Raw genomic sequence first — 26,425 nt, 5'->3', positions numbered from 1 at the left:
TTACAAATACCCAGATAAAACTCAGATAAGATAGAAAGTTTCCAGCTATTCATGTCTCCACCCACTTTGCTCTTTGATGCATAGTAAGTTGATTCTATCTCTAAAATAAAGGTCTTCTAAATCTATCTCATGTTCAGTTCCCACTGCCATAAACTCAGCTGTCATTTAGTGTACTCATGCAAACTAGTCTTATAAACTCAATTTGGTCTTTTTCCTCCTTGCTTGATTATACCCTCTTAATTCATCTTCCATGCTGTTGCCATCACCTTTAGCCGTTCCCTGTTCTGTAGTATTGAGTATACATAAAGCATAAGCTTCTAGAAATTCAAGGTCCTCCATGACATCTATTACAAACATTGACTGAACACATACTGTGATGCTAGGCTGTGTGCTTTTCATAAATTGATTCATTTAATCTTTATAATAACCCCCTGAAAAGGGACTATTTTTTATGTTACAGGTAGAGAGGTCACTGATAGAGGCCCTGAGAAGTGAGGAAACTTGCTTCTGGTCCCACTGTGGTAAATACAGGAATAGGAGCAAAACGTGCCAGGAACCATCTGGGAGAAACTGTTTTCCAATTAGAGGGAATTGCATAGAGAAGTCCCCAGGTGGGAATAGCATGGGAGCTTCAGAGCACTGAAAGGAAGACAGTTGGGAGGAAAGTGAGCCTAAGGAAAGAGTGGCAAGAGGTGAGACCAGAGAAGAGGTAAGAAAAGCTAAACCACAAAGTGCCTATGAGAGATGTCAAGGAGTTTGGACTTTGTCTAGAACATAACTGGCAGCTAACAAATGTTTCTATGTATGCTTTGGTTCATAGCAGCTTACTCATATTAAACAAAAATTGGACAAGCCCAAATTGGAGAATGGATGAGCAAAGTGTATCACAGTTATGTTATGGAATACTATTCAGTAACAAAAAGGAACGCATTCGTGATATATGCAACAATATGGATGAATCTTGAAACCATTATACTAAGTGAAAACAAAGCCTTGCAGAAAAGAATACATATTGTATGATTCCTTTTATAGGAAGTTCTACAACAGGCAAAATGTATGGTGGAAAAAAATATCAGAAAAATGGTTGTTTGCCGGGGGTGAAGGGGCAGCATAGAATTTACCAGAAAGCAGCATTGCCAGATTAATTTTGAATTTCAGGTAAACGAATTTTTTAGTACAAATGTGCCCTGTGCAATATTTATGACATTACTATATAAAAGGGTATCCATTGTTTGCTAACATTCATATTTACCAGGGCATTCTACATTTTTATTTGTAAAATCCAGCAACCTTACAGGGAAGGGACATGAGAACATTTTTTGGGGTGGTGGCAATGCTCCATATCTTTATAAAGGTTTGGGAATGTATTTGCCAAAGTCTTGTAAATTTGTGCATAAGAATGTTCATGTAAAAAAGATAAAAAGATAAGTATTTAACTTCAGTTAGTGATATGCACACTGAAATACTAGAAGGGAAATATACTGATGTTTACAACTTACGTCAAAATGCATAAAAATAAGATAGACTGATGACTGAATAGAGGAATAAATAGATATTTAATAAGGCAAATATAGTAAATGTTAATTTTAGAATCTAGGTGATGAGTATATGGGTGTTCATCACAAAGTTCTTCCAACTTTTCTGTATGTTTGAGAATTTTCATAATAAAATTTTAGAGGGAAAAATTCATGCCCTGCCCTCATGGAATTTACACTATAGTGGAGGAAGACAGGCAATAAATAAATGAGTAAGTAAATAGTAGAGTGAAATAGAAGGTGATGAGGGAGAAAGATAAGGGAAAGGCCTTTGTGCATGTTGGGGTGGGCATCATAATTTTAAATAGGGTGGCCAGGGAAGGACTTCCTAAAGCTTGTGGGGAAATGAGCCAGAACATCCGAGGGAACAGTGATCCAGACAGAGGAAACAGCATATGGAGAGAGAGACTGGCAGGATTCGAGCAGGGAAGAGCTTGGTCTGACATTTTAAAGGAATCCCTTTCTGGTCATTGTGCTAGGGACAGATAAAAGCTCTCTAAGGCTTTGTCCGTCCACTCCTAAGTTTGGATAATGTCTTCCTTATGAGAAGTAGCAATAAATATTTGTTGGATGAGCACTTAGAAACATAAAATGAAAATCTTTTAGTGAGATATGGATATTTTATTCTTTGAAGTAGTACTTTCTTTTTCAAACCAATGTTACTTACTTGAATGAGGCATTTTAATTGGTCAGTTTTAAAACATTTTAAACACACTTTTTTGTCCTCTATTTGGAAAGATAAAATAATAAACCACAAGAAACCCCTGGTTTCTTCAGTCACACCAGAAAGAAATCACAGGCTTTGGTTATAATTAAAGTGACTGGAGGCTTTTTCTAATTTTACTAAGGGAGTGATGGCCATGATCCAGCCTCCCTACTTTCCAGTACACTCACTTTCTTCCTCTCTCTCCAAATATGTATCAAATTACTTACAAGAATAAAAGCCAGTAACTTCCCATAAAGTGGCCATTGTGAAGCTCCTGGCGCATGCAGCCCCTGCCCCAGGCTTTCTGCCTGAAACTCATGATCCAGGCTTAATGCTGACCAGCTTGCTCACCTTTTAGTCTGCAGTGATATTAATAAGTCCCACCTCACTTCTTAAGGCCCAAACACTTACCTTTGAATGTGTCAGAACTCTCAGCTGCCCGTGGATGGCCTGAATCTATGATTATAGATCCTTTGCCTTCCCCATCCCACCTTCTAAAGCAGCCTTGCTCTTTTAGTTTTTGTAGCTCATTTTCTCACTCGCCAACACCTATGTTTACTACTGTGCTGCCGTATTAACCATCTTCACTCACTCCAACCATGCATCTAGAAACAAGGCACATGTCTCCCATCACCTCAGGTGATTTCTCTGGCCCCTCAGGGCACTGACTCTAATGAGACAAGGACCTTTTAAAAGTCCCTTCTTTAATTCTGGTGTGCCATGGCTGCTCTATGTGTCTCCAGATCCCTTTTGAACTTCAGATCAGGAGCCTTCATGCAATTTGGAGCCTTGTGGCCTACAGAAGGCTCCCAAAGTACCAGCAGTAAATTTGCATCTTAAGCTGCCTAGGGACATTCTCAAGGCCACGAGGCAAAACAGTTCTTTAGCAAGAGCAAGTGACTTCCAGCCACTTATTTTCTAATAGCTGCAGTCTAGAAAATAACTTAGACAACGAGGAACATGCAGAGATATTTTATGAAGAAATACCAATGAGAGTTTCAAATGTTATTCTGGAGATGTGAGAAGCTTCATCAAATAAAAAAATTAAGTCCAGCTTCATTAAAAACTTTCTTGGTAATCTCCATTAATAAATATGTTAAGAAAGAAAACAATGCTTTTTAATATAAAAGTCCTAGAATAGCTAATATACATAATGGTTTATTGCTTTGATTATAGAAAAATAATATCAATACTTTAGCTAGATTTAGCAACTCTTTATCCACTGAATTCAACCAATACCATTGTGAAAAGTTGTTAGTAATATTGAGTAAGTAAATGGAGAAAATCGATTTGGACTGCATTTACAAATAAGATACACAAATATAAAGAATCAGAGACCACACTTGAATTACTCTTAATAACTGAGGACATAAATAGAATTCATTAATAATCCTAAAATAATATATATTCTTTTGTTTGAAGCTACTCCCCCACAAAATAGATGTTAAGAGTTTACAACAAACAGTAAATGAAACTTGAGTTTCTCTTTTTTATTCTCTGAGGCAAATGTGAGTGAAAAACAAAAATTCCAAAGAGCAGCCACAGAAGAGGCAAAAAAGGAGAAAAATTGAAGCTAGATAATTCACAAGAAGTTATTTCTCCAGTTGCTTTAACTTCATTAGAATAAAAGAAAGTTGGTTGTAATTGTTAAAAAATATTTTGCAGTTTCAGATCCCAAAAAGAGAGTTTCAGATGGATTATAGATTGACAAGATAACTACACTCTCATACACATACACATACATGTATATGTGGAGTGAGATTGATTAAGTTTCTAATTTAATTTATCAGTGATTCAGAACATGAGTTGACCCCACAGGGCAGAAGCAGATGCATTCTTCCAGAGTCTGGTTACTATGGTAACACTTGATATATGACCATGCAACCAGTAACAGTAAATTTCCTGACATCAGAGTCATGAATTTTTTTAGCACACATTTAGGCTGAGCTTTTAGCTTTTCAAATATTCAACTGGTTCCTATCCATTATATCCATAGGACTCACTCATTCACTTGCTTCAGATCTCTGATCAAATACTACCTTGTCTGATTCAGGCCCTCTATAAAAAGTATTCCCGTAATTCTCTATCTTCTGGATCCCGTTTTACTTCACCAAAGTACTTATCATTATATTGTTAGCCCATTGTTTATTGTTTGTCTCCCTACATTAGAAAGTAAGTTTTATGAAAGCAAGGGCCCTGCCACTTTTGTTCATGCCATATCATTAGAACAGTGCCTGGTAGGTAGTAGCCCCTCATTAATATTCATCTAATAAGTGAATAAATGGGGAAAGAACAATTTGTGAAGAAGAGGTAATCATAAGAAGCCATTATGTATATTAGCTTTTTTAAGACTTTCATGTTAAAAAGCATTGTTTTCATTCTTAATGTATTTATTAGTGGAGATTACTGAGAAAATTTTAAATGAAGCTGGACTCCATTTTTTTATTCGATAAAGCTTCTAAAATCTGCAAAATAACATTAGAAACTCTCATTAGTTTTTCTTCAGAAAATATCTCTTTGCATGTTCCTTGTTGTCTAGGTTATTTTCAGGACTACCACTGTTAGAAAATAAATGTCTGGAAGTCATTTGAGGTTCTATTTTAGATGTCTTGAAATTGAGAAGCTTGGAAACGTAGGTTAAAATGGAGAAACAGATTTAGACACTACCCACCGAGGTGTGGTAAATGAAGCTAAATGAAACTGGTGAGAGTAGAGATTCATTTGATAAAGAAAAAGCACTCAAAGAGAAGAAAATGAGACTGAGTAGAGAATCCTCTGCAACACATGGTTTTGAGAGAAATATAGAAGAGGATTCTGTTAAAGGGATGGGGAAAAGGAATGGACCTCAGGCATGTAGTTCCAAGAGGCAGGAGACAGCCAATTAAGCCCAACCTTCCATGGAGTACCAGCCAGAGGAGGAGCAGCTGGACTGGGAGTAAGTCACTGATGACCTCTGAAACGCCAGTTGCCATGACATGGAGGAGCAGAAACCAGGTTGCAGTACCTTGGATATGACAAGGACAGGAGTAGAAAGGAGAAGTTAGGGAGCCAACATTTTCTTTTGTGTCACCTGAGATAGATGGATGGATAAAATTTTCTCCCCAAGGCCAAGACAGCACATACATTGTAGCTGAGATCATGAGGTTAAAATGTTAAAAAAAAAAAAAAAAAAAAACACTTTTCCAGGGGGCAGGGCCAAGATGGCTTACTAGAAGCAGCATTGTTCAGAAGCTCCCATCAAAAAAAAAAAAAAAAAAAACATAATAAGCATGTGGATCCTTCACCAGCAACCAAGGTATCCAGGTTCTCTCATCAAAATTGACTAGAAGGCTGGCATGACCCACGGAGAGAAGGAAGAGTAGTGTGCTGCTGCAGCCCACCTGATAGCCACACAGGGAAGGGCAATCGCCTCCCACCAGAGAAGGGAGGCAGTGAGTGAGCGTGCTACTCAGCTGGGGAAACTGTGCTTTTTCCACGGAACTGTGCAGTGCAACCCACAGATCAGAAGATCCCACTTGCAAACCCATGCCACTGGGACCTAGCATCCCAACCCCAGAACTCGCAGATTCTTATAGCCTCTCAGCTGGAATCTGTTCAAGCCTAACGAACTCCCAGGAGGAGGAGCAACCAGCACCTGCTGCCACTGCCTGCTGTCTAAGCCATTTGAGCTCCTTGGGGAAGAGGCAGCAGCCAGCACTGGGACTCACAACTGCCTAACACGCTAAGCTCCCTAGGCAAGGGAAAGGCGGCACCCATTTCTATAGCTCCAGACTGTGCTTTTTCCCCTGCTGGAGCCAGGGAGGCTGGATGGCTTGGTCCCAAGTCTTGTCCCCACAGCCCAACACACTGGCTGTGTCAGTCTGTGGCCAGAGTGCCTCTTCAGGTCTAACCCCAACCCATCCTTCCTCAGTGGGTAGGGCTTCCCTGCAGGATCTCCAATAACTCCAGCCAGAGGCTCAGGGACAGAATTCAGATCTCCCTGGGCCTGAGCTCCTTGGGAGGGGTGGCTGCAGTCTCTAAGGACCAGCAGACTTAGCCTCTCCTCCTGGTCGTTCTGAGGAATCCAGGCAACCTAGAGAAGTGGGTTTCCCCCCAGCAAAACACACCCTCCCCACCAAGGGACAAAGTGCTTTGTTAAATTAGTCCTGCTCCCTGTGCCGCCCAACTGGGTGAGAACCTCCAACAGGGTTTGTCAGACACCCTATACAGGAGCAATCCTACTGGCATCAGAGGTTGGGGCCTTTCGAGGTCAGAGGTTCCAGAAGAAGGAGGAGACACCCATCTTTGCTGCTCTCCAGCCTCCGTGAGTGACATCTCCAGGCATGGGAGCAAATCAGATGAATAAGGCCTGAAGTGAACCCCCAGCCAACTGCAGCAGCCCTACAGAAGAGGGTCCTGACTATTGAAGGAAAACAAACAAGCAGAAAGTGATAACAACAGCATCAACAACAATAAGTCCCCACAAAAAATCCCATCCAAGGGTCAGCAGCCTCAAAGATTGAAACTAGACAAACTCATGAAGATGAGAATTGATGAAAAAATGCTGAAAACCCAAAAGGCCAGAGTGTCTCTTCTCCTTCAAATGATTGCAACGTCTCTCCATCAAGGGCACAGAACTAGACGGAGGATCAGATGGACGAACTGACAGAAGTAGACTTCAAAAGATGGGTAATAAAAAACAACAATGAGCTAAAGAAGCATGTTCTAACCCAATGCAAAGAAGCTAAGAACCTTGATAAAAGGTTAGAGTAATTACTAACTAGAATAACCAGTTTAGAGAGGAACATGATGGAGCTAAAAAAACACAGCACGAGAACTTCTTAAAGCATACACAAGTATCAACAGCCAAATCAACCAAGCAGAAGAAAAGATATCAGAGTCTGAAGACCACCTTACTGAAATAAGACATGCAGGCAAGAATAGAGAAAAAAAGAATAAAAAAGAATGAACAAAGCCTCCAAGAAATATGAGATTTCTTTAAAAGACTGAACCTATGATTGATTGGAGTACCAGAAGGAGACAGGGAGAATAGAAACAAGCTGGGAAACACACTTCAGAATATTATCCAGGAGAATTTCCCCAAACTAGCAAGACAGGCCAACTTGCAAATTCTGGAAATACAGAGAAAACCACTGGATGCACCATAAGAAGATTAACCCAAAGACACATAATCATCAGATTCTCCAAGGTCAAAGGAAAAACTGTTAAGGGCAGCCATAGAGAAAGTTCAGGGCACCTTACAAAGAGAAGCCCATCAGTTCTTTGAAACCAATGAGAATGAGGAGACAATGTACCAGAATCTCTGGGACACAGCTAAAGCAGTGTTAAGAGGGAAATTTATAACACTAAATGCCCACACCAGAAAGCTAGAAAGAACTCAAATCAGCATCCTAACATCACAATTAAAAGAGCTAGAGAAGCAAGAGCAAACTAATCCAAAAGCTAACATAAGACAAGAAAAAACTAAGATCAGAGCAGAATTGAAGGAGTTAGAGACACGAAAAACTCTCCAAAAAATAAACGAATCCAGGAGCTGGTTTTTTGAAAAAATTAAAAAAACAAATAGACTGCTAGCTAGACTAATGAAGAAGAGAGAGAAGAATCAAATAGACACAATAAAAATGATAAAGGGGTATCACCACTGACCCCACAGAAATACAAACTACCATCAGAGAATACTATAAATACTTCTATGCAAATAAACTAGAAAATCTAGAAGAAATGGATAAATTCCTGAACATATACACCCTACTAAGACTAAACCAGAAAGAAGTCGAATCCCTGAATAGACCAATAACAAGTTCTGAAATTGAAGCAGTAATTAATAGTCTACTGGCAAAAAAAAGTCCAGAACCAGATGGATTCACAGCTGAATTCTACCATAAATACAAAGGAGCTGGTACCATTCCTTCTGAAACTATTCCAAATAATTCAAAAAAAGGGACTCCTCGTTCATTTTATGAAGCCAGTATCATCCTGATACCAAAACCGGGAAGAGACACAACAAAAAAAGAAAACTGATGAACATCGAAGCGAAAATCCTCAGTAAAATACTGGCAAACTGAATCCAATAGGACATCAAAAAATTTATCTACCACGATCAAGTCAGCTTCATCCCTGGGACGCAAGGCTGGTTCAACATAACAAATCAATAAATGTAATCCATGACATAAACAGAACCAATGACAAAAAACACATGACTATCTCAATATATGCAGAAAAGGCCTTTGATAAAATTCAACATTCTTCATGTTAAAAATTCTCAATAAACTAGGTATTGATGGAACATATCTAAAAAATAATAAGACAAATCCACAGCAAGTATCATATTGAATGGGCAAGAGCTGGAAGCATTCCCTTTGAAAACTGGTACAAGACAAGGATGCCTTCTCTCACCCCTCCTATTCAACATAGTATTGGAAGTTCTGGTCAGGGCAATCAAGCAACAGAAAAAAATAAGCATATTCAAATAGGAAGAGAGGAAGTCAAGTTGTTTCTGTTTGCAGAAGACATGATTTTATATTTAGAAAATCCCATCATCTCAGCCCAACTTCTTGAACTGATAAGCAACTTCAGCAGTCTCAGGATACAAAATCAATGCGCAAAAATCACAAGCATTCCTATACACCAATAATAGACAAGCAGAGAACCAAATCATGAGTGAACTCCCATTCACAATTGCTACAAAGAAAATAAAATGCCTTGGAATACAACTTACAAGGGACATGAAAGGCCTCTTCAAGGAGAACTACAAACCATTGCTCAAGGAAATAAGAGAGGACACAAACAAATGGAAAAACATTCCATCCTCAGGAATAGGAAGAATAAATATCATGAAAATGGCCATACTGCCCAAAGTAATTTATAGATTTGATGCTATTCCCATCAAACTACCATTGACATTCTTCAATGAAATAAAAAAAAAACTATTTTAAATTTCATATGGAATCACAGAAGACCCTGTACAGCCATGACAATCCTAAGCAAAAAGAACAAAGCTGCAGGCATCATGCTACCCGACTTCAAACTATACTACAAGGCCACAGTAAACAAAACAGCATTGTACTGGTACCAAAACAGACAGATAGACCAATGGAGCAGAATAGAGGCCTCAGAAATAATACCACACATCTACAACCATCTGATCTTCAATACACCTGAAAAAAACAAGCAATGGGGCAAGATCTCCTATTCAGTAAATGGTGCTAGGAGAACTGGCTAGCCATATGCAGAACACTGAAACCGGATCCCTTCCTTACACCTTATACAAAAATTAACTCAAGATGGATTAAAGACTTAGTGTAAGACCTAAAACCATAAAACCCTAGAAGAAAACCTAGGCAATACTATTCAGGACATAGGCATGGGCAAAGACTTCATGACAAAATGGCATAAGCTATTGAAACAAAAGGCAAAATTGACAAACAGGATCTAATTAAACTAAAGAGCTTCTAGAAGCACACCAAAAGAAACTATTATCAGACTGAACAGGCAACCAACAGAATGGGACCAAAATTTTGCAATCGACCCATCTGACAAAGGTCTAATATCCAGAATTTACAAGGAACTTAAACAAATTTACAAGAAAAAGACCAACAACCCCATCAAAAAGTAGGCAAAGGATATGAACAGATGCTTCTCAAAAGAAGACATTTATGTGGCCAACAAACATATGAAGAAAAGCTCAACATCACTGATTATCAGAGAAATGCAAATCAAAACAATAATGAGATAATCTCACTCCACTTAGAATGGTGATTAGTAAAAAGTCAGGAAACAATAGATGCTGGTGAGGCTGTGGAGAAATAGGAATGCTTTTACACTGTTGGTGAGCGTTCCACTGTTGGTGGGAGTGTAAATTAGTTCAACCATTCTGGAAGACAGTGTGGCGATTCCTCAAAGATCTAGAACCAGAAATACCATTTGACCCAGCAATCCCATTACTGGGTATATACCCAAAGGATTATAAATCATTCTACTGTAAAGACACATGCACACGTATGTTTATTGCAGCACTATTTACAATAGCAAAGACATGGAACCAACCAAAATGCCCATCAATGATAGAATGGATAAAGAAAATATGGTACATATACACCATGGAATAGTATGCAGCCATAAAAAATGAATGAGGTCATGTCCTTTGCAGGCACTTGTGTGAAGCTAGAAGCCATCATCCTCAGCAAACCAGCACGGGAACAGAAAACCAAAAACCACTGTTCTCACTCATAAGTGGGAGTTGAATGTTGAGAACACATGGACACAGAGAGGGGAACATTACACACCAGAACCTGTTGGGGGGTAGGGGATGAGGGGAGGGAACTTAGAGGATGGGTCAATAGGGGCAGCAAACCACCATGGCACCCGTACACCTATGTAACAAACCTGCATGGTCTGCACATGTATCCCAGTTTTTTTTTTTTTAGAAGAAATAAAGAAAAAAACAAAAACACTTTTTCAACAGCTTAGGTTATAAGACATTATTTCCCTAATCAAAATCAATTTACTGAGCAATTTTCCCTCAAAATAGGCATACATACTTTACCCTTGTAACGCATTTTTGATGAGCTCATTTGTACTTGGTTTTTTATTTTTGTTTAAAATGCATTCTTGGTTAATGGAGCCTTTAGAAAGTTACCTTGAGGCCCCGTCTCTGTCTCAGTGGGGCCTGAACTTTGCTCTCTGGTTTGAGGATCTCTTTGCTGTGCTCCATTGATTTCACTTCTCAGTTATGCCAGAGGCAACTCTGATGCATAAAGAACCTGAATTAAACTCATAAAAGGCCTTGCTAGGAAGGTAACCTGATAATAACTACCTGGAAGATGAGAGACTCCACTCAGCTTTCCACCAGAAGGACCATACGTAGTGACAAGAAGAAATAGATTTCTGGTGGAGTTTAAATATAAAATTATAATGACATTTCTCACTTTTCTGAACATGCAGCAGCTTTATCTAAGTCTATCCTGTGGTTCTCAAACTAGAGCATGCAAAGAGATCACGTGGAGGGTTTGTTAAAATAGCAATTTCTGGGCCACACTCCCAAAGTTTCTAATTCAGTGGTTCTGGAGTGGAGCCAGATAATTTGTATTTCTAACACGTTCTCAACTGATGTGGATGGTGCTGAATAGAACACAATTCCAAGAACCACTGGTCTGTGCAAAGCACACCACGTATTTTCATAACTTATTTTTCTACTTTTCTGTTGTCCTTAAAGAATATGAGCACAATTCTCATTTCTGCACTACTGCCTCAGCAGTTTGTCATGTAAAAAGTTTTTTTAAAACGAGAAAAAAAAGTTAAAAACAGTCACAAAGTGATATTAGGGGTTACCAAACCTGAGTTTCCAGGCTTCTACTCATTTTTTCTGTGAAGGTCAATAGATATTAGTGCCTCAAATGAAATCACACAAATGTAATACAACTATCTAGCACAAAACAGTGATTCCTTTTCAATTGCAAAACATTCATAAAATAAATACTTTTCCCCATCAAAGTCTTTTAATATTCACCTAGAAAAAGGGGAGTGGTGGTCATAAAACAGCAGGAAAAAATAACTCACTTGCCACACAAATCTTTATTTTTCAATTTTTTTTTGTACTTTTTTAAGCCAAAAAAAGCACACCTAGAATCTAAGCAAGCTAAAGGCAGATTGTAGTGCTTAGATTGGGAACGTTATAATGGAATTATTTTTCTTCCTTTATTTAATGTGTTGACAAAGAGAACAGGCATGGTATCTTAAGTAGGGCATAATCTGTGTATGCAGAGCTGAGAGGGCAAGTTGAGTGAGGCTATGAATGAGCACCTCACCTGTTCTACACCTGAGCAATTCCGAAGAGGTTAGGGTCACGTTGAGTAAAACATTTGTAAGAACAAATTAATACTTGGAGAGGCACCAGCTGCAGATTCTTGCTTATCTTCCAGTCCTAAAAAGTAAAGATTAAAAATAAAATTTAGGCAGTGTTCAATAAATATTTTTCATTAAAATAAATATTTGCCTTCTCAGAGGTTTCAGAACATTGATTTCTAAAGGACGCACTATTCTATTTATGTTTGATTTGCTCTTTTCTCACACATAAAAACACAAACTTAACTAGCTAAGAAAGTCATACTCAAATGCTAAACAAAATCCAAATGATGAAAGATTATGTGTGATTTTATTCAAACATATCATTATGTAGTCTAACCATAAAGTGTTTGAAATGAAGGTGAAAAAATCATACAGAATCTACATGAACCTGACTTTTGTCTTTCAGGGGTATTAAAATGATCAATCAGCAAATATGTACTGAACTTCTTAATGGGCATCTTGGTTTTACCTGCCCAGCATGCAGTTGCCATGGAAATTAATCTTCCTAAAATTCTTTGTTCACTGTCTGCACATTCATTAAGATCTTCACTGGCTGGGTCTCAGGCAAGTTGCCTAATACATGAATTAAATTTTTGTACTTCAAATATTTCTAATCTCACTTCTTAGTGTACAAAATAAGCAGTCAAAACTCTGTTAGCCAATTTAGTGTACATAAATTGACCATTTATGTTTGAAATAATGGTAACCTCAAAAGCTTACCATTTCTATGTTTTTTAATCATCTTCTGAAATCAACACAGCTCTCAGTGAGAGAATCCAAAAGATTTCCACAACTGGTAACTGGGAAATATTTAATTGGTTGATAATGCTGCTTAGTTTTACCATGAAACCATTTGGCCAACACCATCACAACCCACAATGAGAGATTTGATTGCTGTTCTGTTCACTCTTCCACAAAAGAACTCTGAGATCCTATTGAAAGGTTCAGACAGGTAAGCACAGTTATTGATCCACCCTTGAGAGAGTAACAGCCTTCTAACCCTGGTGATATATCAGCAGGGAGCCAAAGTCATAAGTCATATCCCCTTCACACCCACCTCCAACAGTGGCTGTGAAGCACTTAGAGGATACACAGCACTATCCTAACCATAAAATATTTTGGATGAAGGTGAAAAATGGTACAGAATATCTACAAACCTGACTTTTTTCCTACAAAGATATTAATTCATCAATCAGCAAACAGGTTCTGAACTCCTCAGTGGACGTCTTGGTTTTTCCTGTCTGGGATCCATTTCCCATTGTGCTGGCACAAAAGCCCTGTTTTTCCTTTAGGCAACTACCACTCCTCCAATCTCAGTGCATATTCTGGGGGAGTGAAATGGCAACTTTTCTCACTTGCCCAGGCAATGACTCACTTGCTTCCCTCTGACAATGGTGATTAGCCTGGGGTAAGCACATAAGGCAAGACAGTTCAAGGAAGCCAATAAACATCAGCCCCAGGACATTCTCTGCATCTATTGGGAGAAGGAAGCTCTCCCTTTACTCCCAAAAGACACAATTTAGGCAGCAGCCACTGGAAAACAAATCCAAAACAAAGGAATGCAGAGATAATAAATAAAGGACAGATTCCAATGATAAATTTGGAAACCTAATTTAGATATGACAAAATCTTCAGCCAGATTCATCCCTGGACCTTCTTCATTGCTTAAGTTAGTATATGAGTTGGGTTTCTTTAATTTGCAACCACGAGCCCTGACAAATTATAAGTTACCTAAAATCTGCACATTAGGCAAAGTGTCAGGCTACAAAGATATACAGCAAACAATCCCTGCCTCTAAGAATCTTAGCATCTAGTTGGAAAGACAATAATCATACACACATACACAAATAGAAACATATGGCTCAGCCCAAAGATAAGTTCTATATGAGTGCAGAGGAAGGAGACACCATAGGCTGCATATTAAGCAAGATTTCACAATATAAGAAAAAGGTGAGCTGGGTTTTGAAGGTTGACGAGAATGTGTCTGCGTGGGGAGAAACCAAAAGGACATTTCAGGGAGGGTGAACTATGAGAGCATAAATTCAAGAATGTGCATATTGTATTGGGGAAACAATACAGTATAAACTATAAATAGACCATAAAATTTTAAATCATGGGATATCAACAATACATTAGTCCAGAAATGAAAAGATTTAATAAGTATTTTTGAATGACACACACATATAATATTTTAAATCTACTATATAAGATATAATATTAATTCCCTAACTAGATTATAATGATTAAGTGATGAAATTGTGGTTGGAGAACAAATGGCAAAAGACAGGCTAAATATGGTCTTTTCCTTTTCCATATACTAGACAACCATCTCACCCAACCAGTTAATCCTGCCTACTTCTGTAACATATCTCAGCTAGAATTAAAGAACTATTGAAAATAAAACATGCTACATACATTTTCTCAGCTCCTCTTTAAGAAACCTGAACAATTAATAGAGCTAAGAACCAAGAGGAAGTTAGAGAAAGAAACAAATATAAACTAAGGAAACAAGTTCGACAGCTGATTTGCTTTGTCCAGTTTCTTCATGAGATGAAAAGTTTATAATAGAAAGTATTAAAGGCATTTTCTATTTCCAGTGTGGTTTTAGCCATTTCCCTTGTGTCATTAGGACATTGCATGGGCAGAGTTTAGGTTGGCTCTTATTGCAAGCAGGAATGCAAAGTGTCTGCGTCCCTCTTTCCCCTTCTTGGGGGAAACATTGTTTAGTTAATTAGAATAAAATGAATATTTTGGTGAGATTTTTAGAAGTCTATTAAATGCCCATTGTTAGTTTTATAGTGAACATGAAACTTTGAAGGTGATTATTCTCTAACTTAATAATTTGTATTTCTTATACAATATTTTTCAGGGCTATGAATTGTTTTCTAGAAATTTAACTTAGAAAAACAACTCAGCATAATTTCTTTGTATTACACTTTTCCATCTAGATTCATCATCTCTAGTAATGTTTGCATAACATGAAATTCTCGTACCACCTTACCACTTGCTGCCCTTTTAAATTTGTATTTCTATTTGTGGCATTATTGCAACCGTTTCTACTGGCACGACATATGTCCATTTGAAATGAGCATGTTACAAAGGAATAAAGACACTCCCTGTTATAGAGGACCTCTCTTCACAAACCTCAATTACCAAAACCTCATGATTTTGTCAAAGACAAATACTGCTTTTGTCATTGTTTATAGATAGAAATCAAAACACTCAATGAAATATCCTTTCTGTCAAGCCAAGGTCAGTGAATAGGAAAAGGAGTTGGTCTGTGATTATATATGCTTTTATTTTGAAAAAATGTCATTTTAGCAAAAAGCTTTAAAAAGTGAAATCCTATAATACAGTTTACTTTTTCACCATTAATATTTGCATTATTTTCTAAAGCAAACAAACACATGATTATATTCTCTACATGTTTTTTAAAAAGTAGTTTTCCTCTTTAAATTCAAATATTACTCTTTGCTAAGTTTTATGTTTGTTGAATGGTAGAATTGAGAAATTTTTAAAAATCATTCAACATAATTGGTAACCATCACTGCCATATTTTAAACTTTGAGAAATTAAAAACTATTGCAATATATATTTATATGGCACAGTAAAAAGTTTGGATAAGATTTCAATATTATATGAAGCACAAGGAATAGAAAAAGAGCATAAGATGGTTTCCTGTTTTCTCAGGAAAAGGTATCTCGGTAGGCAAAATAATGTCCCCCCCAAAGATGTCCACATCCTAATTCCTGAAATCCATGAATAGGCATGTCACCTCACATACCAAAAGGGACATTGCAGGTTGGGTTAAATTAAGGACCTTGAGATAAGGAAGTTATCCCGGACTATCCAGGTGGGCGCCATGTAATCACAAGAGTTGTTAAAGTGGAAGAGGGAGATAAAAGAGAAGGTCCAAGTGAGGTGATATGAGAAGGCCTAGATCTGCCAATACTGACTTTGAAGATGGAAGAAAGGAACAATGAGCCAGTGGATATGGGGGGCCTCTAGAAGCTGTCAAGGGCCAGAAAATAGTTCTCCCCAGGAGCCTCCAGATGGAAACCCAGCCTGCAAAATCTTGATTTTTGCCCAGTGAGACCCATGTTGAATTTCTGATCTACTTGACTGTAAAAAAAAAATAAAAATAAAAATAAAAATAAAAAATACATTTCTGCCAAGTCACCAAGCTTTGGGGAATTTGTTAACAGCTTCAATGGAAAACTAATACTGTTATCATGTTCCAAATTAGCAGGACTTGAAAAGCATAACAATGGCAGCCCTCCCTGCTTATGGAATCAACACATTTTCATGCTAGAAGAGACTGGTCTAATCCCTTCATTGTCCAAATGAGGAAATTAGTCGTGATATAGTAAGGTAGATGACTTACCTCAGGCCTCATATTTCAAGGTAGAGACAAGATTAGAATCTAAGTTCACTAAATTATAGATTAGTGTTAGTCATTGTATGATTCCCAGGCTCTTTCATTAATGAGGATTTCTATTATAGTTTAATAGCAACTACAGAATGGTTTGGAAGAATGAACAGTTGTTGGAACGTGCACATGTTTTCAAATAACATACTGAAGAAGTATATTTCTTTTCCATGCCAGTCTGTCTCCAACTGAGGGTTAAACATATTCACTTGAATTATCCAGGCATCACTCGAAACTCAACATGTCTAAGATACAACTTGGGGTCTTGCCTCCCAAACCAGCTCCCTTCTGGACTCCTTCTCCTTCACACCCCTCAGAGGTTTCCCATGCTCAATCAATCAACAATTTATATTGTCCTTCCTTCCTTATGATGCTTACTTTCCTTGCTTTTCCACCACCACACCTTACACCCACAGTAGGCAACCACTCTAACTAGCCTCTTATCTTCAGCTTCTCTTCTCTTCAAACTTCAATTAAGCCAGCACACTATTGCCAAGTGACTCTTTCTAAAACACACACACACACACACACACACACACACACATATATATATCTCACTGGTTTTCCCCCACATGTTCAGTAGGGTTTCATTTCCAAACAAGAACAAGTTCAAACTCCTTACTTAATCTAATCCTTTGACAGGTTCATGGCATGTGACCTCAACTTTTTAATAATGTCTCCTCCTGCCACTCCTATCCACAAACCAACCTAACTGATTCATTGCCCTATGAACATGATTTATTCTCCTCCCTACCATTCTCTTCTCCTAAAACATTCTCTTTACTTTCTTCTCCATGTATCTGAATTCCACCTATTTCAAGGCTATATACAAGTCCTGTGTTTCTAGGCACTTCCCAAACCAGACAATCTACAGTGATCTCATCTTCCACTTTGAATCCTAAAGCAGTTGGTCTCTATCACTCATTTAACATCTAGATTTTATTGCTAATATCTTTTACCTCTTTAGCATTTAAACTCAAATTTTAAACCATTTGGGACAGACTAGTTCCCCTACTTATTCGCATTGTACTTAGCATTCAGTTCCCGGCTTAAAGCAGGCCCTCAAAAATTTATGGAATGACTAAATATAATTTATCACTGCCATGCCACAGTGATAAGTGACATGAGCACTGCTCTGAAGTTAACTACTCCATTTAGCAAGGGTAACCATACATTGGGATTTGCCAAGGACAGTCCTGGTTTCCTGTTGTTTTTACAGCTATTAATAAAATCTACTTTTACTCTCAAAAGCATCTTGGCTTAGATGATACATTATATGGTCATTCCACCCTTAGGGCAATTTGGACTGTGATAAGAACAGAAACGACAAAGAAAATCCCATCATGTTCCAGCCAGCCAGCCAGCTAAGCAGCATTCCCTCCCCCACACAGTGGTCCTGCTCTCCCATAGCACCCCCTGCATAATCAATATCCTCTGAATTTCACAAGGAATTTTCAACATTTTGATGGTATACAGCTTCAGAAAACTAAACTAAAGCTGAATAAAATGTAAGATTATTTAGAAGAAAAAAAATGATAGATACAGAATACTACTGTGACTGTATCCAGCAGTTTGAGAACAAAAGGGAGAGTTCTCCAAAAGGGTAAGAGTATTCCAGGAGTTCTCATAGGAGGAAAAGTAATCAAGACACAGTGTATGAGCTCATTTATACTCTAATTGTTTTGCTATTTTTGGAATAAAACAATAAGAAATATATATCCATTTTAATTTTTCTAAACAGTAAATACTTATGACTTTCATGGCTGTTTAGAATTAGAAATGTGATGCTTTCTGATCCTGTTAGTACCTAATGTACATTAAATTGACTAACCACGGCATAAATGTTTTAAAACCTACATTAATTTTCACAGTTGACTGGTTGAAATGATCAGTTTCATAAATGAATGTCAGTGGTATCTTAACAGTAATAACTTTTTACTACAAAGTAAGATTTTACTTTATAAGTAATGAGTAAAATTATTAAATGTAATCTTATGTTTCATTACTGGCAGCTTGTCATAAAAAAGGAATTAAAGTTACAAATTTTCATTTATTTTCATAAAGTAGATGAACGTTTTCACTCATTTATAGGGAGACCTACTCAGTCTAATCTCTTTTGAGGGTAGTTTTAATTACATTACATCATTTAATACAGGGTTGATAGTTCATGTTCCAAACCATTCGCTCCCTAAACTATTCAACTTTAAAGGAATCTGGGGAAATGTTAAGTTCAACTAACGAAACTATAAGAAATGAAAACTATTAAATGCATATCTTGGGCACAGGATCACTCAAGTGTTTGGAAAGAATTTTATGAGACTATTTAGGTTAGGTCTAAGTCATTGTTCAAATACAGACAAAGTTAGTAGTAACTAAAAAGGATAATTTTTTGTTGCTGTTTCAAAGATTTGTATCATCAGTAGCTAATATTGAAATATCAACTACATTGAAATTGTTGATCATTTTGTAATTGCTAAGGACTAACTCAACTTTGATGGCAGAACTATAGCATTTAGAAAAAGACAAAAGCATCTGGATGAATTATGATCAAGGTTGATATTTGAGACTGAATAAAATTGTTTGACTATTTTCCAATCCTCATCTCATTATTTCATAAAGCAAGCATGACATAATTTTACATTCACCTGAATAGAAGCAATTACAACTTGATATTTGATTGTTCTGTGTTTTATGTTGAGAATAAAGACCCATTTATCATCCAGTGTCTCCCTCCTTTGAGTGTAAACCCCATAAGAAGCAGAACATTGTGTAAAGCACAACAGGGGCAACCAGACGTTGGCATTATCAAATATGTTCTCCCTTCCTGATAAAGTATTTGCTATAAAGGTCAGAAGTCTCTAAGTTTAGTTTCTGAAGAGATAATTAACAAATTAAAAAAATTTTAACAGAAAGAGAGGCTTCCAGGCAAAAAAAAAAAAAAAAAAAAAAAATTGTGTAATTGCTGTCTACTTAACATAAAAATCTAGAGATATATAAAAGCAATTGTTTACCAGTGTGGTTAATCTGATTATCATCCCCAAGTATTCTGTGCATGTTTTCACTCTGTTTCAACTCTGGAAACAAGGAACTTATGAACGGCATTTAATTTTTTTTTAATCGCTAACATCTAGTAATATATATTCAAATCTCAATTTTCTTTATCAATCTTTAAATATTTTAAGCATCCTTAAATTTATTTAGCATGATTAACAAACTGTATACACTTATTCTAATTCCATTGTCATATACTTTTTTACTATCATATACTTACTAAATATTATTAGCTTAATGATTTTAATAAGGCTAGAATCAATGGTTTTTATAAAGCAAAACAATTTTCCTTTAAAAATTTTTTCTTGTTATAATTTTCTGACACTCCCATGGCTTTTGCCTATCAATGTATCTACACATATAAGTCTGTTTTGTGTTATTTTCCCTTAGTGCTTTGAAAATAGTATGCCATTGTTTTTTCTGGCATCTATTACTGTTACTGAGAAATCTGATGTCAGTTCATTGCTGCTGCTTTGTAGGTGATCTCTCTTTTCTTAACATTTCATCTTTAGCTCTTAATAGTTCAACTCCGGTGGTATATAGTTTTACCAAAATGTGTCTATGTATGGATTTGTTCTTGTTTGTTGTGCTTGGCACTCAATGTGCTTTTTCAATCTGAAATTGTCTTTTTTCAATATTTGAACATTTTCTGCCATTAGCTAGGACATTCAAAGGGTGTAGATCCTAGCTAATGGGTTTCTCTTTTAACCATTATGTTTTTAATCCATGCTATATTCTTATGCCATTATGTTGCTGTTTTTATAATGCCCTCAGACATATTTAATTCATAAAAATGTATTCTCTTTTAATTTTTAAAGTGAAATTATATAGATGTCAAATCTCCTTATTTTCCTACTCTTGCTTCCAAGCTTGTTTCCTCAGTGATGATTGATGTTAACCTGTGTGTGTGTGTGTGTGTCTGTGTGAACCTGTGTGTGTGTGTCTGTGTGTCTGTGTGTGTGTGTGTCTGTGTGTGTGTGTATCTGTGTTTAAAATCCTGTAAGAAAGTTCTATCTATCTGACCTGAATGGCCAGTGGTTCTATTTTCTACTCTGCAAGTCAACAGAAGAAAAGCCTCATCTCTCTTTCACATGACAGTGTTTCAAATATACAAAGATAGCTATTGGGAGTAATGGTATCATCATCAATCAATAAATTTATTTGCACTTTCTCTTATGATTCAAAATGAAATTGTGCATGTTCTAGTGCAGGAAAAAAGAGACAGAAGGTGGTATCAGGAGGTGTCAGGTAAGCAAAAGTCCTAACTCTATTATTTGATAGATTTGAAATTTGTGAACAAACTACTTAACCTTGCTTAGTCTTAGTTACCTCAACTGTGAATAGAGACAATGAAAACCAAGTCACAAAGTTAATATGAGGGCCAGAAACTCTATTACTTAAATGTCACCCCCTGGGAAAGTTACCTTTTAGCCTCCACCAAAGTAGTTGTTTGTTCTGTCTATGACTCCATAGCATGGGTATATAATGCTTTATGACAATGCTTCTAACGTTACATTTTAATAGTCTGTGATCTCCTCAATAGCATGAACTGCATCTTATTCATCTTTGGATCCAGAGAGCTTAGCGCAGTACCTTGCATATAGTAAGAACTCAGTAAAGATGTTGAAAGAAAAAAATATGTAAAAAGCATTTTGTAAGTGGAAAAGCAGTACCGTTACCCATCTTCTGGTTGTTTAAAACCTTTCATATCTCCTCTTCTTGGTTTACTCATTCCCTTAACATGATGGAATAGATAAGGCTCATCATGCAGTAACAAATTCTATTAAAAATTCTATTAATTTTTAAAGTAGCAGTACCTAATCACAGCATTAAACTCTTCCTGAATTGGTGTACAAGACAGACTAATTTTACATCCCCCTTACTAGCTCTTTCCACAGCCTACAACCATGCACATATCTTCCCATTTTCAAAATCTTTCTTCAAACCTTCCTCACCCTCCAAAGAATATTCTATAGCACTCCAACCTTTTACAGCTACATTTCTTGGAGATTAGTCAAGACTTGCTGGCTTCACTTCTGTATTCTTACCAGGCTTTTTTATTTATTTATTTATTTATTCATTCATTCATTTATTTATTTATTTATTGAGACATACTTTCACTCTTGTTGCCCAGGCTGCAGTGCAAGTGCAATGGCGTGATCTCGGCTCACTACAACCTCCGCCTGCTGGGTTCAAGTGACTCTCCTGCCTCCTCAGTCTCCCGAGTAGCTGGGATTACAGGTGCCCACCACCATGTCTGGCTAATTTTTTTGTGTTTTTAGTAGAGACGAGGTTTCACCATGTTAGTCAGGCTGGTCTCAAATTCCTGACCTCAGGTGATCCGCCCGCCTCGGCCTCCCAAAATGCTGGGATTACAGGCATGAGCCACCATGCCCGGCCCCATCAGGCTTCTTATCGATGCAACCTGCTTCCAGCCCTGCCACTTAATGACACAAAGGACACCACCTTCCTCTTTTGATTTTTCAGTGCTGTTTCTTCTCCTCAGCCCTGGATCTGTCAACTTGGTGTCTTTAGTCAGCTCATTCTTGAGCCCATATTAGAGTAAGAGAGCAGCCAAAATTTTCTTATGCCCAGAGAATAGTGTAGAAGTGGTTGAAAGAGAACCAGCAAACAAAAGGGACTTCAACATCAGAACAAGAAGACACAGGGTACATGGAAGAAGCATGACCAATGGGAAGTAGACACCACCACAGAGCTTCGATCTAGATAGGAAGATCATACACCAGAGGATGCCCACATGAAACACGACATTGGCAGAACATATGGCTCCTACCTCCTAATACCATGACACTGCTTAAAAACTCCAAGAATTAGATAATATAGGCAGAAAGGAGGGGAAGGAAATTCTAAGAGATCAAGATAAAATCTGAAATGACTTAGGAAATCCTAAAATTACCACATAAGCCTTGAATTAACTAGGTAAACTTTCCAGTAGAATGGGGGCCCAAATAAAAGCTAAGTTCAGTGGAAGAAAAAGCAAGAAAGCCCTGTTTATTGTGCATCTGTGTATTATAGCTGAAGAATTTGTGCCACTCTCCCTGTTTTGCCCTTCTGTCCCTGATTGTTTCTTTTCATTCTCATTTGCTGACTCCTGCTTTTGCCACCTTTTAATAATATTGCCCTCCAAGGTTCTGTCCTTTTGGTCTTCTCACCCTACTGGGTAGATCTCCTTAGGTAATCTTCATTCCCAGGGCTTCGAGTGTCTCACTTATATAAACAATTTTTAAATCCACATCACCAGGTCTAGCCTCTCTTTGTCAAGCAAAAATGTCATCATACCCCACTACTTCAACAACTCTAAGTAGCTGTTATGGGCTAAACTGTGTCACCCAAAAATCCATATGTCTTAAACCCCAGTATCTCCGAATGTCACTGTATTTGGAAATAGGGTCTTTAAAGCGGTACTTAGGTTAAAATGAAGTCAAGTAAAGTGAACTCTAATCCAATATGACTGACATCCTTATGAGAAGAGGAAATTTGGACAAAGACATGTACCAAAGGAAGACCATGTGAAGACACAGGAAAGAGCCAGCCATGTAGAGGCCAAAAAGAGAGGCTGCAGGAGAAGCCAACCCCTTCTGGCACCTTGCTCTCAGACTTCTAGCCTCCAGAATTGTTAATAAATCAATTCCTGTTATGTAAGCCACCCAGTCTGTGATACTTTGTTATACAGCCCTAGCAACTTATACACTAGCTTTTGAAATTAAGCCCAAACTTCACACAAAAGAGTCACTGTAACCTCACACTGCTGTTCTCTCCAACTTCATCTCTCATACCTCACCTTCCGTGACTTCCCTGTACTCATTGTGCAATTTATATTTGCACAATATTACCTCTGCACAGGCAACTGCCTAGCCTGAAATGCTTATCCACTAATTCTTTATCTATTCTAAATGCCTCCCTAGCCTTCAAAGCACATTTCTAAGAAATGCCTCTTAAAATAACTAAACATTTATTATGGATTCTCCAAACACAATCACTGTGGTAGGCACCAGGGTTAAAACAGGGACTATCCCATTTACTGGAGATGCCTTCTTCACACAGCATCCTGTGCAGCTTCACATCTGCTTATTACAAGAATGCAATCATTCTCTCTTTCTTGTCTGAAAGCCTTGGTTTACAAAACACACACACATAAAAAAATTATACTTATTAAGCACCTACTACTATATGCTACCTTTGTTGAGCACCCACTGTACTAAGCACTGTTTATGCATTACCTCATGATCCCTAACCACAGTTCTGTGTGATGGGTATTATTATTATTGCCATTTGACAGATGAGGAAGCTTAGCCTTGAAGAGGAAAGTAAGAGGACACAGGTGGCAAGTGGTAGGGCTGGACATCAAACCTAACTTGTCAGATTCCAATCCTTATTATCCCACTTCTCCTGGGAACATGTGAGTTTCTCGAGGATCAGCGTTCTGTATTTCCAGCCCTGGCAAATAATCTGACGCATAGTTAGAAAAAAATAAATAAGTTTCAGTGGATAAATAAATGAGGACAGAAGAAGGATCTTTAACATAAATGTCTTCAGTTCAGCTGAAGTAAATGGGGAATAACTAGGTTGGAAAAGCATAGGAAACATAGCCCAGACTCTCTGGTTAAGGATCAGGAATAACACGTATGAGTTCCCTGCCCATATCCTCTACTTGGCAGCTTTCCGAAATTGGCAAAATTACTTGGTTTCTCCTTGCCTTAGATTTCTTACTGGTGTCATGGGGTTATTTTGGACATTAATTGAGGTATTCCAGGTGACATATTTAGCAGAGTACCAGACGCACACTCAGTACCAAATAAATTCTGGCTGTTGTTGCTTGTATTAGGTTGTAGTTTCTGAAAGACAGACATGAAATAAGAGTAGCAGCACATCAGATGGTTTTGAGACGGAATCTGTCAGAGCACAATTAAACATGGCAACTTGTCCAAGGTGTTCAGAATATCACCAGTGGAAAGCAGGATGTTTTGAAAACTGTTTCCAAGTAATCTGACATGCTGTACTCATTAAATGTCTCTTGCATATAACAATCCATTCCAGATGATAATGTGAACAATTCACAGATAGCTACATATGTGATCAAGATTACATATTTACTCCCATCTTGAGGTCCAACATACATTTCTATCCTCATTTTCCCACCGATGAGCTCTCTTTTCTCTTTGTATTTAAGGTCCAGCTGGTTTTAACTTTCAACCACTATTTTAATGTTCGCTTTGGCTATCTGTTTAGTTCTAGATTCTGGGCTTTTAAAAATGTTAACATTAGCCCTCCTTGGCAGCACCTTTGCCAGATTTTTCTTATGATACATAGAGATGTAATATGTTGACAAACTAATTAAAGGAGGAGCTGGTATTCAAATCCAGATTTGATTTATCATCCTGGAGAAATAAAATTTTATCAGGTATTGTCCAAAGCTCTCTCTCTCTATAAAGGTGAACAAAACCAGAATGGTTCTTGAATTCCTTGAGCTTAGTATTCAATGGTAGAGACAGACACCAACACCAAGTAAATCGATTACTACAAATTTTGCTAAATGCCATGAAGACTTCAAAGCTTTCTGATATAAACACCAACTCAACTTTGACAAAGACATTTCCATAGCAAGAGCATTAAGGTATTGAAAAACTGAACAACTTAAATCACTGTTTCTTATTCATAGAGAACTTTTATAGGCAACCACTACACTAGAGCCCAATATACACGTAACTGAGTTGAGAATGAATTCTCTGATTAGATTCTTCCACTTTTATTTTTTTGTCTTAAGCACACATGGTTATGTCTAGTAAGACATAATTTGTACATGACTGGATCAAGAGGAAACCACTTCTAGCCTTCCTTTTAGTCTCCCATTTCACATGCAACATTTTACAATACTTGGCAATGTCAAAAACTCTGGTAAAGGACATTGTGAGAAAAATTGTAGTAGCTCTACACCACAACCACAGCTGACTTAGGTCTTTTACTCTGGACTAGCTCTGTGGATCCTGTCTATCAGGCTGTCTATCAGGATCCACAAAGCTAGTTCAGAGTAAATACCTGACATCAGGTGACGTGAATACCTGGCATCAGGTGATGTGTAAATACCTGACATCAGGTGATGTGAACTCCGATGACTGTTCCCGGATTTCATTCTACAGGATTATAAATGAACTATGTAAAGTGGCTGTTGTAAAATCTGTACTCTGCTTCTTGGAAAGTAAGCAGGCCAGTAATGTGAGCCTCCATGTCCTAAGCGTGGGTTAGTATAGCTAAAATAACCTACATATTTTCTGGCTCATATATTGTGTTATCCATTGTAACTCTTGATAAAATCTCTCTACTTGGTATGAAGGATAGATTTATTTATCCATTCATTCATTCATTCATATTTTTTATAATTTGAATCTATTCTTCTATTTTTTCCCTAGAAAGTAATAACACAATCTTTCTAGGTAGCTACGTTCTTGGCTTGTGTCAGTATCAAATTTGGTTTGGACAAGATGCATCCTTAAAGGCAAAAAATAGTAAGAGATAAGGCCAATGGAAAAAAAATACTAAAAATCGGCAACTCTAGGTAAAGGGTATACAAATGTTCATTGTATTATTCATTCAAGTTATGTGTTGTTTTCTAATTTCTCAAACTAAAAAGTTGGTGGAAAAAAAGTTGTCCTTGTTGAACCTCATGATGAACAACACATACAGTGAAGTTCATGAAAGAAAGTTTCACAATTACAGTTTTGAGAAAGATAATGTATCTCTAAACATAAGTAGTGATGATCTCATCCAGGAGTTAGAAATGTAAACTTATGAAACAACTAATAATGCTAGTAAGAATACATTATCGGCATGCACATGCAC

At 37.3% G+C, this 26,425-nt stretch overlaps 1 protein-coding gene across 3 annotated transcripts in view; it reads right to left on the bottom strand.

Moving 5' to 3' along the window:
• Positions 1 to 11,795: 11,795 nt before the first annotated feature.
• Positions 11,796 to 26,425, bottom strand: part of LRRC69 (leucine rich repeat containing 69) — a 109,248-nt gene continuing 94,618 nt past the window's right edge. For 2 of the 3 annotated variants that reach the window (XM_054499130.2, XM_054499131.2), the window contains one exon: positions 11,796 to 12,163. In XM_054499130.2, coding sequence (XP_054355105.1) covers positions 12,053 to 12,163 — 111 coding nt within the window. In that variant the 3' untranslated portion in view covers positions 11,796 to 12,052. The remainder of the gene's footprint in view (positions 12,164 to 26,425) is intronic. The other variant, XM_054499129.2, reaches the window with a different exon arrangement.

This window comes from Pongo pygmaeus, chromosome 7, assembly GCF_028885625.2.
Source record: "Pongo pygmaeus isolate AG05252 chromosome 7, NHGRI_mPonPyg2-v2.0_pri, whole genome shotgun sequence".
Classification (NCBI taxonomy): Eukaryota; Metazoa; Chordata; class Mammalia; order Primates; family Hominidae; genus Pongo; species Pongo pygmaeus.
This window is presented reverse-complemented; position numbering and strand designations above follow the sequence as displayed.